This window comes from Dipodomys spectabilis, unplaced genomic scaffold, assembly GCF_019054845.1.
Source record: "Dipodomys spectabilis isolate Male_0828 unplaced genomic scaffold, ASM1905484v1 ptg000098l, whole genome shotgun sequence".
NCBI classification, from domain to species: domain Eukaryota; kingdom Metazoa; phylum Chordata; class Mammalia; order Rodentia; family Heteromyidae; genus Dipodomys; species Dipodomys spectabilis.
Genome location: NW_024870775.1, coordinates 11,108,417 through 11,119,631, shown reverse-complemented (window position 1 = coordinate 11,119,631; position 11,215 = coordinate 11,108,417). Strand labels below are relative to the sequence as shown.

General features: G+C 55.6%; 1 protein-coding gene across 2 annotated transcripts; it reads right to left on the bottom strand.

Annotated features, from left to right (window-relative positions):
• Positions 1–8,866: 8,866 nt before the first annotated feature.
• Grifin (galectin-related inter-fiber protein) lies at positions 8,867–10,216 on the bottom strand. 2 transcript variants are annotated; one of them, XM_042687012.1, is made up of 5 exons: positions 10,150–10,216; positions 9,785–9,864; positions 9,529–9,688; positions 9,009–9,175; positions 8,867–8,899 (listed from the first exon to the last, which is right to left on the bottom strand). In XM_042687012.1, exons 1-5 carry the CDS (start codon positions 10,159–10,161, stop codon positions 8,884–8,886), a joined length of 435 nt encoding a protein of 144 aa, XP_042542946.1. In that variant the 5' UTR covers positions 10,162–10,216; the 3' UTR covers positions 8,867–8,883. The 2 variants fall into 2 exon arrangements, with proteins under 2 accessions (XP_042542946.1, XP_042542947.1); XM_042687013.1 differs by lacking the exon at positions 8,867–8,899 and having other exon boundaries at positions 9,005–9,175.
• Between the last annotated feature and the right edge of the window lie 999 nt (positions 10,217–11,215).

Genomic DNA, 11,215 nt, shown 5'->3' with positions numbered 1-11,215 from the left:
TTGAACCATGATCCTCAGATCTCAGCCTCCTGAGTAGCTAGGATTACAGGCATGAGCCACTGGTGCCCAGCTCTGGTTTTAACTTTTGTGTCCTGGATTAACCATGCCATGGGTGTTAACCAGAGATCTATGTGGTCCTGGTTTGCATTTGCCCAGGACTGGTGAGGCAGGACATCTTTCCATGAACTCATGGGTCACTTGTAGATCTTCCTGGGGAGAAATGGCTATTCAAGTTTATTGGAAAATGCACCCAGGGCCAGCTGTGGTGATGCATGCCTGTAATCCCAGCTGCTTGGGAGGTAGAGGTAAGGAGCACCCTAGTCTAAGGACAACACAAGGGAAAAAGTTAGTGAAGCCTCATTTCAACTAGTTAGTTGGGTGTGGTGGTTCATACCTGTATTTCCAGATATATAAGAAGCATAGGTAGGGAGATATGAAAAATAAGTAAAACAAAAGGTCTGGAGGCATGACTCAGGTGGCAAAGCACCGGCCTGCCTGGCATGCATGAGTCCCTGAGTTCAAACCACAGTACTGGAAAAATAAATGTACCTAGGATTTGGGTTCATTCAGGTTTACTGAGGCCAATTAATTAACAAATCTTACAAATCTTGATGAGTTTTGGCTTCTCTGTTTTTATTTTTATTTTTTATTTTTGTGCTGGTATGGGGCTTGAACCCTGGACCTGAGTGCATTCCCTGAGCCTTTTTGTTCAAGGCTGGTGCTCTCTACCACTTGAACCACAGCCCCACTTCCAAGCTTTATGGTGGGAAGATAAGAGTCTTATGAACTTTCCTTCCAGGGCCTGGCCTGAGTAGCCTCCTGAGTAGCTCAGATTACAGGCATAGACTATTGGCACCAGCTACGTTTTTTTTTTGTTTTTCTTTCTATTTTTAAATTTTTTTTGCTTGTGTTTTTAGAGTGGTAAGCAAACAATTGTAGGTCAGTGCCCTGAAGTTCTTCTACATCTCCCCCAGAGTTTCATAGCTTCAGCCTCTACGTTTTGGGCTTGGATGGTGTTGGAAGGAAGGCAAGGGTCCAAGTCTGTTCTTTAGTCTGTCCATGTCCTGCTGTCTTGGCACGGCTTGTTCATCTGAGTGAGTTTCACCTCATCCTGTCTCCAGCACCTCCAGCCTGTAATTGCTCATTCTGCCCCACTGAGGTCACAAGCCCAGCTCCCACGACCCGGGGCTCGTGGACATCAGGCCTCTGGCCTTACAGCCTCTGAACAAAATCAGGGCTCAAATGAGGGACTCAGCCCCTCTCCCGCCCACCCAGCAGCGGCAGCCTGAGTGAGCTCAGACATTTGTGATTCAATTAGAATCACTGTCCCGCTGAATTCCATGCCGGCTCCCCTGACATCCTGGCAAAGTTTGGGGGAAATTTGCATACAGTGAAGGTGGCTCTTTGTGGTGTGCAGTTCAATGGGTTTTGGTAGAAAGCTGGGAGGCCCGCATCCTGCCACCCTGTCACCTCTGCCTCTCACCCAGGCTATGGCTGACCCTCACTTCTTTCCGTCCTTCCTTCCTTCCCTCCCCCTTCCCTCCCTCCCTCCTTCCTCCTTTCCTCCCCCTACCCCCTCTCTCTTTGGAGCTTGAGTATGGGGTCCCTCAAGCTCATTGATCTTCCTTGTTCCATTGGTACTTTACCACTTGAACCATGCCTCCAGCTTGGCTTCTTGCTGGTTCTTTGTATATGTGTGTGTGTGTGCGTGTGTGTGCGTGTGTACACAAGGGTTTGAACACAGAGCCTGGGCACCATCTCTTAGCTTTTTTTCTCAAGGCTGGCACTCCCGCTTGGGCCACAGCTCCACTTCTGGCTTTTTGGTGGTTCATTGGAGATAAAGAGTCTCACTGACTTTCCTGCCCCAGCTGGCTTTGAACTGCAAACCTCTTATTTCAGATTCCTGAGTTGCTGACAGGCATGAGCCACTCACATCGGGAATGGAGCAAGGGAGGAAGGTATGCATAATGAAATGGTCCTGCACATGCTGTGGCCTGGATGCTCAACCTTTTGTTCTGGTTCTGGGGGGACAGAGCCCAGAGAAGTCCTTCCCTATCTTCATGCGTGGGGAGCAATCTGGTTCCGAGAAATGATTCTCCCACACTTTGTGTAGACAACTGTCCTCATTCCGGGTGTCCTAACCTGTGAGCCTTTGCATTTCATTTTGTTTTTTGTTTTATTTTTTTTCACCAGTATTGGGGCTTGAACTCAGGGCCTGGGCACTGTCCTTGAGCTTCTTTTGCTCAAGGCTAGCACTCTACCACTTGAGCCACAGTGCCACTTCCGGCTTTTTCTGTGTATGTGGTACTGAGAAATCGAACCCAGGGCTTCATGAATGCTAGGCAAGCACTCTACCACTAAACCACCTTCCCAGCCCCCAGCCTCTGCATTTCCTTTGGGGGAAATTTCTGTCCCTTGTCATAAAAATATTATCGAAGCTGGGCACTGGTGGGCAATTCTATAATCCTAGCTAGCTGGGATGTCTGAAATCTGGAGGATCACAGTCAGAAGTCAGTCCAGACAGCAGAAAAATCTGTGAGACTTTCTTTCCAAAATAAGTAGAAAAAAAAAATCCAGGCTGGAGGTGTGGTTCAAGTGGTAGTATACTCACTAGCTGAGCAAGCACAAGCCCCTGAACGAGCAACAAGATTGTATCCATCCCTCCTGTCCTTTCTGGATGCCTAGGTGGCTTCAGGGAGGCCAGAAGGCAGACAGGCCGGGCTTTTCTCCTGCCCCTGGGCACCTAGGTGAGGAGTAAGGGCTTCAAAAGTCTCTGTCTCTGACAGGCCCTGAGGTGCTCAGGTGGCACCTCCCAAGCTAAGCAGGGCAGAAACACCCTGGGTTTCAAGAAGCCCTACAAGGTGTCATGGGTGCCTGGCCAGCAGGGGCCTCCAGGCCTCATGGGGTGTGGTGGCCTGGGTGGGAGGAGAAGCGGGAACCCTCTGCAACTGTGGGCACAGTCCATGCCCCTGCTCACAGCAGCCCTGTCTTCAAGAGGAAACTGAGGCTCCGGGAGTCTGTGCAGTGGCCATTCCTCCTGTCATGAAGCAGGGCCAGGCCCTGGCTCCAGCGGCAGATGGACAGGACCAGAGCCTGAGGCTCTGTTTGCAACATGAGGAGGGAGACTCCGGGCTGCAGTGCCCTCTGCTGGCCTGTCTGCAACTTACAGGTCCTGAGCCCTTCAGGGCTGGACACTGAAATGAGGTACAAGAGGGTGTCCACCCCCGGGGGGGAGGGGGGGTGCTGGAGAGATGGGGTGGACAGAGACATGGCCGACATGAGGAGATGGATTCCTGAAATCCCGGTTCTTCAAAATGAGGGGGAGAAAGAGGAGGAGGAAGAAGTAGAGGAGGAGGAGGAGGAGGAGGAGGAGGAGGAGGAGGAGCAGGAGGAGGAGGAGGAGGAGCAGGAAGAGGAGGAGGAAAGGGGAGAGGATCAGTCTGAGGCCAGCTTGGGCAAAAGTGCAAAACTCTCCAAGTAAACTGAAAGCCAAAGAGCTGGAGGCAGTAGCCCGAGTGTGGCCTGGGTTCAATCCCAGTACCAAAAGGGGTGGGGGGTTAGTTGATTTAGTCTTTTGGTGCCCAGACCAGGGTCTAAACGTGAACTTGCTCTATTTTTTCCATTCATAGCTGATGCTCTACCACTTGAACCATGCCTCCAGTCCAGCTTCTGTTGAGATGAGTCCTGAGAATTCCTCTGCTCAGCCTGGTTTTGAACCATGATCCTCCAGTTCTCAGCCTCTTGAAGAGGGAGGATTACAGGTGTGAATCACCTGTGCCCAGCAAAAGAGTTGTTTTTAATTTTAAGCAGTTGCATAAAAAGGTTATAATTCCATAAGTCAGGTTACAAGTAAAATGCTTCTTGGTCAAATGTCACCCCTTCCCATTATTTCCCATTCCCCACCCCTAACCCCATCAAAACAGTCATTTCTTTAATTTATTTAAATGTCTATGTTTGACTCTTGACACTTGCCATATACCACATAATTAATTAATTAATTTCTTTATTGCTGGTACTAAGGCTTGAACTCAGGGCTTTGTGGTCTTGGTTGGCTTTGTTGTTGTTGTTTTTTACTCAAGTCTGGAGCTCTACCACTTGAGCCCCACATTTCCACGTCTGGCTTACTTTTTTGTTGGTTAATTTGGAGATAAAGAGTCCTACAGATTTGTCTGTTCAGGCTGGCTTTGAACTGTGATCCTCAGATCTCAGCCTCCAGAGTTGCTAGGATGACAGGCATGAGCCACTGGTACCTGTTTTAGCAAGAGTTGTTTTTATTTGTTTTGTTTTTGTTTTTGGGTCCGGTTGTGGGACCTGAACTCTGGGCCTGGTCTCTGTCCCTCAGCTCTTCAGCTCAAGGCTAGCGCTCTACCACTTGAGCCCAGCGCCACTTCCGGCTTTTTTCTTTTTGCTTATGTGGTGCTGAGGAATTGAACCCAGGGCCTCAGGCATGCAAGGCAAGCACTCTACCACTGAGCCACCTTCACAGCCTCAAGAGTTGTTTTGAAAGCAAAGGTTTCACCCTAATGGTTGATGTTTAAAAAACCAGAGCAATTCAGAGCCACGTGCCCAGGGCTCACGCTTGTCATCTAGCTACTCGAGAGGCTGAGATCTGAGGATCCCTATTCAAAGCCAACTTGGGTAGGAAAGTCTGTGAGGCTCTTACCTCCAATTGACCACCCAAAATGCAGGAGATGCTGCTGTGGCTTAAGTGGTAGAGGGGTAGCCTTGAGCACAAAAGCTCAGGGACGGCACCCAGGCCCGGGGTTCAAGCCCCAGGAACCACACAACAACAACAAAACAAACAAACAAACAAAAAAAATAGAGCAATTCAGACCGCAATTAAACTCCAGATTTTAGCATCAAAAGCTCTGTGTAGAGCTGCTTCCCTGTGCGCAGTGGGGAGACGCTGGATGGCTGGACACGTGTGTTAGCGTGTTAGCCATGAGCCCCGCAGGTCTCTGCCGCCCTACGCTGCTTCCATAGGCAGTCATGGTTGTCCTCCTGGGCCTGTGGACATTTGAGTCCCCTTCCTGGCCACCCAGAGCGCTGGGCACTCCCCGGTCAGCTAGTGGCCTTGGGAAACTGGAATAACTCTCCTGGACCACAGACTCCTGCCCAACAGCCACTGAGCCCAGAGAGACTCAGCCCAAGGCATCAGCCCCCTGTGCCAGTACTGGAGAGAGGACGAGCAGGGGCCTGCTAGTGTGCTCTTGCAACATTTAGGGTCTCTGAAGGTGTCAGGGAGCGTGTGAAATCCCAGGGGATGGGAAGAGACTGGGACTTAACTCTGCAATGTGTTTCCTGTAGGTGGGCAAATGGCTGTTCTGGGGAGGAATGAGCTACTTGTCATTGAAAGAGTTTAAAAGAGCCAGGTGCTGGTGGCTCACACCTGTAATCCTAGCTGCATAGGAGGCCCACAGCTGGAGGCTTGCAATTTGAGGCTAGCCCAGGAGAAAAGTACAAAAGACTCCATCTCTAATTGTCAAAAAGCCAGGCTGGAGACATGGCTCAAGTGGTAGAGCACCAGTCTAGCAAGTAAGCCAAGGAGAGCGGCTTGAGACTCTGAGTTCAAACCCTGGTACCATTAAAAAAAAAGAAAGAAAGAAGAATTCAAAAGGGACCTGGTTCCATTTCCTCATGAATCTGACACCTCTTTCCTGGTACCCCAGATGAGCCCAGCCTGCTTCCTGTGTGGGGACGCTGGGGTAAGCAGGCAGGTTTGCTCCTTTTTAGAGCAGCTGCCTATCTATCAGGGAGCCATAGTGGGGAAAATCAGATAATCTAATCCTGTGCAGGAGGTAAAGGGAGCAAATGCTGTGATGGCAGATGATGTTCAGGGGAGGGGTCTCTCTGAGCAGGAAGCATCCAGGAGAAAGGCTGGAGTGATGAGGAGGGGCCAGGCTGATAGCTTCAGAAAGGTAACACAGGGAGGAGCTGGTGCAAAGGCCCTGGGGCAGAGCCCGGCTCCATGTGCTGCAGGGTTGGGATGCAGGCATCCAGTCAGGGACTAGATGAAGGCAGAGTTTCTAGGCTCCAAGGCTGTAGAGGGATTTATTTTGCCCAGGGCATAGGGCCACTTTAGGTACCTCTAGGGTCCCAGGGTATCTAGGAGGGGGTCCCCAGATCACTCATTTCTTCATTCATTCATCCCGCATTTTCAGAGCTCCATGTAATGTAGGACAGGCCCATCTCGGGGGCTGGTGAGGTGAAGTCACTGACCTCCAGGTGAGGTCAGATGTGAGGTCACGTGCTGGCCTGGAGGAAGCAGAAGGCTGCAACAGCTAGCTGGAGACCAGGGAAGGCTTCCGGGAGGAGGAGGCATCCTGTCAGTTAAGGTGCAGGCAGAGGAAGTGGCTGCCAGGGGAATCCCGGTGAGTTCTGCCACTAGATGGCAGTGCCAGGCCAGGGTGTGGCGGCAGGCCAGTGGGGTGAGGTTGGCTGGGGGTGGCAGGTCTGGTGGGGAGTGGGGACCAGTGCTCGGTGCTGAGCACCGTGCTGGCCTTAGAAGGATGCGCAGCTCCTGCAGCCACAGGCCTGGGGACCACAGCTCCCCACAGCCCACTTCACAGATGGAGAGACTGAGGATGGAAGATGCCTCAGGACCTTGAGGGCAGTGGAAGGTCAGGGGTCAAGGGACCGTGAGGGGTGTGTGTGTGTGTGTGTGTGTGTGTGTGTGTGCACGCGCTACTCATATAACTGCAAGGTGGGGAATTGGTTACCCACAGGGTAACTGAGGCCCAAAGAAGTTGAGCAGCCAAAATCATGAACCAAGTACCTGGTCTCCGGGCACAAGCACTCCCGGGGCCCCCTGTGGGCTCAGCACCCCTGGAACAGGACAGCGGGCGCGGGCACAGACAGCCAGGACCCTGCACCCGGCCCCTTCCCAGCAAGACTGGCCTGGGCCGGCCACTTCCGGTCCTCAGCATCCCTGGCCCCGCCTGGCTGACACTGAGGCTCGGCCTCCCGCAGGGGCGACAGGAAGGGGCTGGTGGCCAGCTGGGCCGAGGACACAGGCTGGGGAGGGGAGCGGAGACAGGACGGAAGCCCCACAGCTGGAGTCCGGGCCACCATTGTCCCACCTGGAGCTCGGGCGCCAGCAGCTCCCTCAGCCCTGCCAGCTGGGAAACCCAGGCACCTCCCGCTTTCCAGCACTGCGGGTGCTAGGCCCTCCCCAGCCCCGCTCACATTTCTGATGCCTTCCATTCCCCTATCCATCTCCCCTTCCATCTCCCCTTCCATCTCCCCTATCCATCTCCCCTTCCATCTCCCCATCCATACAGCCTCAGAGGGTGCATGGAACTCTAGGTACTGATGTTATGTCCCGTGCCAGCCCTTGCTCACAAAGCTTGGCCTGCATTTTATGCTTTGAGCAGCGGCTCCATCATCCCCGAGTCTGAGGCCCCGAGTCTGACAGAGGAAACCAGAGCTGAGACTCACTCAGACCAGTGTCAAGTGGACAGAGGAGTGGTAGACAGACAGACAGACAGACAGACAGACAACAGCTAACTAGCTGGATGATGGATAGATAGCTAGATATGCACCAAGATATTAACATGATCTAATGATTAGATACCTAATGTTGGTCATACTAAAATAAACACACAAGCCAGGTGCTGGTGGCTCACACCTATAATCCTAGCTATGCAGGAAACTGAGATCTGAGGATCACAGTTCAAAGCCAGCCAGGGCAAGAAAGTCCATGAAACTCATATCTCCAATTAACCACACACACACACACACACACACACACACACAAAAAGCAGAAGTGGAGCTGTGGCTCAAGTGGTAGAGGACTAGCTTTGAGTCAAAAAAAAAAAAAAAAAAGCTCAGGAACAGCACTCGGGCCCTGAGTTCAAGCCCAGGAACCAGCACAAAAAATAACTAACACATAGCCAGATACTGTGGCTCACATCTGTCATCCTACCTACTCAGGAGGCTGAGATCTGAGGATCACGGTTCAAAGCCATCCCAGACAGGAAAGTCTGTGACTCTTATCTCTAATAAACCACTTAGAAAACTGGAAGTGGCGCTGTGGCTCAAGTGGTAGAGCGCTAGCCTTGAGCTGAAGAGCTGAGGGACAGCGCCCAGGCCCAGAGTTCAGGCCCCACAGCAACAAATTACCACACAGCTATGCAAACTAGCAGACACCTGTCATGCTGTGAGCTGTTGAAGCTCTGACCTCCCCAGGGGCTCTTGCCCCACACAGACAAGAACAAGCTCAGAGAAGGCCAAACTTGTGGAAGGCCACCCAACCTGGAGGCTGCAGAGCTGAGAGCCACCACCCGCTGTGCTGGACACCATGGTGCCTCCCCCTCCTTCCTCCTCCTAGCCCCGCTCCCCTTCCCCCCCAGGGCTGGGCTGGCAGCATGTCTGTCTGTCTGGTCTGTCTGTCTGCTCTAGTTTCCAGGTGGGATGAGAAGAGGCCGGAAAAGCCCTAGAGGAAGTGAAAGAGAGGAGGCCTCAGGGAGCTTGGGGCCTCTGCGGTGATTCCTGGACAGGACTCCCCCCCACCCCCCGCGCTTCCTGCCGTGGGGTGGCCCCCAGCGGCCGTGGAGAGCCCTGTCTGGGGCCTTGTGGATTCAGGCCCGACACCCTGTGGTCAGGCCTGTCATGTATCCATCAGAAATCGGAAGGGGGATCTTGTGTTCACTGCAGCCCCATCTCAGACCCTGAAGGGCGGTGGGGGGGGGGAGCTAGGGTTCCCCTTGGGCTTTCTCTCGCAGTGTCCCCGCCCCATGGCAGCCAGGCACCTGCAGCCTGCTCATATTTTATTGAAGTTGTGGAGCTGGGGGTTCACACAAAACCAGAGGATCCCCCCAGCTTGCCTCGGGTGGGATTCCAGGTGCATGGAGAGCCGAGGCTTGCAGCTAGGACTGCGATGGGTCAGTCACCCCCATCCCTGCAACGGAGGACCGGGGTCCACCCTGAGCCCAGCCACCTGAGCAGAAGGGGCCGGGGCGCCGCTGGTCCTGGGGGGCGTTGGGGGCCTGCTGGGGCGGGGACGTTACCCCCAGCTCAGGCTCCGCTTGGCCAGCTCCACGTGGGCCAGGGGGCGGTCACTGAACACCTGCACCCGGGTGACAGTGGCCAGTGGCCTGTGGCGGTGCGGGAACTGCAGCACCTTCTGTTCCTGGGCGTAGACGTGAAAGTGCTCGGCATCGGCGCTCACCTCCATCTGCCCGGTAGGAGAGTGGGCGATCCTGGTCCCCAGCCAGCCTTGGAGGCCAGTCCCCCCATCTCCGCAGAGGGCCGGAGGGCTCCAGGAAGAACAGCAGGGACTCACAGAACCGGTTCCCACCCCATGCTGGGGAACCTGTCCTCCCTCCCAAGTCTGAGGCTTGGTAGCCAGGGTAGTGAATTCCCTGTGGCACAAATGGGGAAACTAAGGAAGGAGGAGTCACTCTGACCAGCGGTGTGTCTGCGGTGCTGGCCTGCAATCTCATCCACCATGGGTTCTCTGTTTTGGGGCTTGGGACCCCCGCCCAGCTTCCTCCCACCTTTCCCACCCCCTCCCACGGCCCCCATCACCTCGAAGGGCTCCCCCAGGGCCAGAGGGAAGATGCTGGACACCACCTCCGGGCCCCAGAGGCCTCCCAGGAAGGCGTTGCCCACCACCGTGGCACTGGAGAACCGGGGCTTCACGTGGAAGGCGATGTCCCCCGACTCTGACAGGAAGTTGATCTCGAACCTGGGGATGTTGTGTGGTTCTGAGGCTGGTAAGCACTGAATGCGACCCCCCTTCCCCCAGCATCAGAGGCCCAGAGGGAAGCACACTGCCCCTTACCTGTCCTGTCCGGAGTCTGCTTGCCCCTGCACGGTCAGGCTCCAGCCGGGGGCCAGGCCCCCTGCACTGAAGGCTTCAAACTGACAGTCAAGGTCAAAGTCATGGACACAGATCTTTAAGCTGAGCCAAGACCTCCTCCTCCACAGCCCCACCCATCCACCCTGTGTTTGGTCCCTGTCCCCCTGGACCCTCTCGTGGGGGGGTTACTCCGGGACTTTCACCCCCAAATTCTTTCCATCTGGGGACTGACAAGAGGGCAGAAACAGTCCCTCAGGTCTGTGGGGAGGGGCAGGTGGCCTGGGGAGCCCTGCTCCTTTCCCCAGACCCAGAGTTCGTGGCCACCCTGATCCCTGGGCATCACCCACCTGCAGCGCCATGTCCACAGCCACCGCGGAGAGGGAGCAGCTGGGGATATAGGCCGAGCGGCTGGGCGGGGCGCAGCAGCCCCACCCCGGGGGCCTCCCTCCTGCCCCTCTCTCCTGGGGGGCCATAGCACCCCCACACACACCATGGGTCCCCATTACAGCAGGAAAGGCGGGCTGGGAGGAGGCTCTGAGCACAAGGGGAGGGATCGGCACCCCAGCCCTGCCCGCTGCCCGGCCCTCTGGGGTCCTCTCTGACCCAGCGGCTGGGCGGCCCCATGGGCTGCAGACAGGATTAGGCGGGCGCTGGTCAGCGCATTCCAGGCCCAGCAGACAGATGGGGAGGGCCTTTCCCACACCCCAGCGCCCTCCTGGCCCGGCGCCTGGGTCCCCACAGGCTGTGCGAGGGAGGCGGCTGCTGGGATGGGGGATCGGTGGACGGATGCTGTGGCTGTGGCTGGGGGGGTGGCTGGGGGGTGTCCCCACCCCATTGGGGTCAGAGCTCAGGCAAACTGTGGGCCTGGGGTCTCGGGGTGTCCTTGCGTGGGGATGTGTGTGCGGGCGAGCCTGCGGCTGGGCACTGGACAGCAGGAGGTCAAAGGCCAGAGCCACCTGCCCCTCACGGAGGACACAGAACCTGGGCACTGGACACTATGCCAGTCAGGTCCAGGGCCCAAGGCCTGGCTGGTCACCTTGGGCTACTGACCTCTGGTCCTCGCTCCTCCCTGGCCAGAGGAGGGCCTCAGGGCCCGCCCACCCACCGCCGAGGCTGGGATGTTGCCTGCTCTGTGTCTGCCTCCTTGGCTGAGATGAGCTGGGGTGCTCAGGAATGAGCCACCCATAGCTCTGGCTGGGATTCGGAGGTTCAGAGCTGGGCTGGGCCTCCAGACGGGCTGCAGGCTGCATGGAGGCCAGAGATGCCCATCTCTGGCAGGCCCATCTTCCCTTCCCCACCAGGGGATCTGAGGCTCCCAGGAGCCTGACACTGCCCACTCCCAGCCCTAGTCTCCACAGCTCCAGGAAAGCCAGCTGTCCCACCGGATGGGCAGTACTGGGTCTCCTAGGCGGG

Coding starts and splice junctions, on each gene's coding strand:
- Grifin (XM_042687012.1), bottom strand. Junction 9,689..9,784: donor GCAGACTCCGGACAGGACAG/GTAAGGGGCAGT, acceptor CAACATCCCCAG/GTTCGAGATCAACTTCCTGT. Junction 9,176..9,528: donor CCCTGGGGGAGCCCTTCGAG/GTGATGGGGGCC, acceptor CCTACCGGGCAG/ATGGAGGTGAGCGCCGATGC.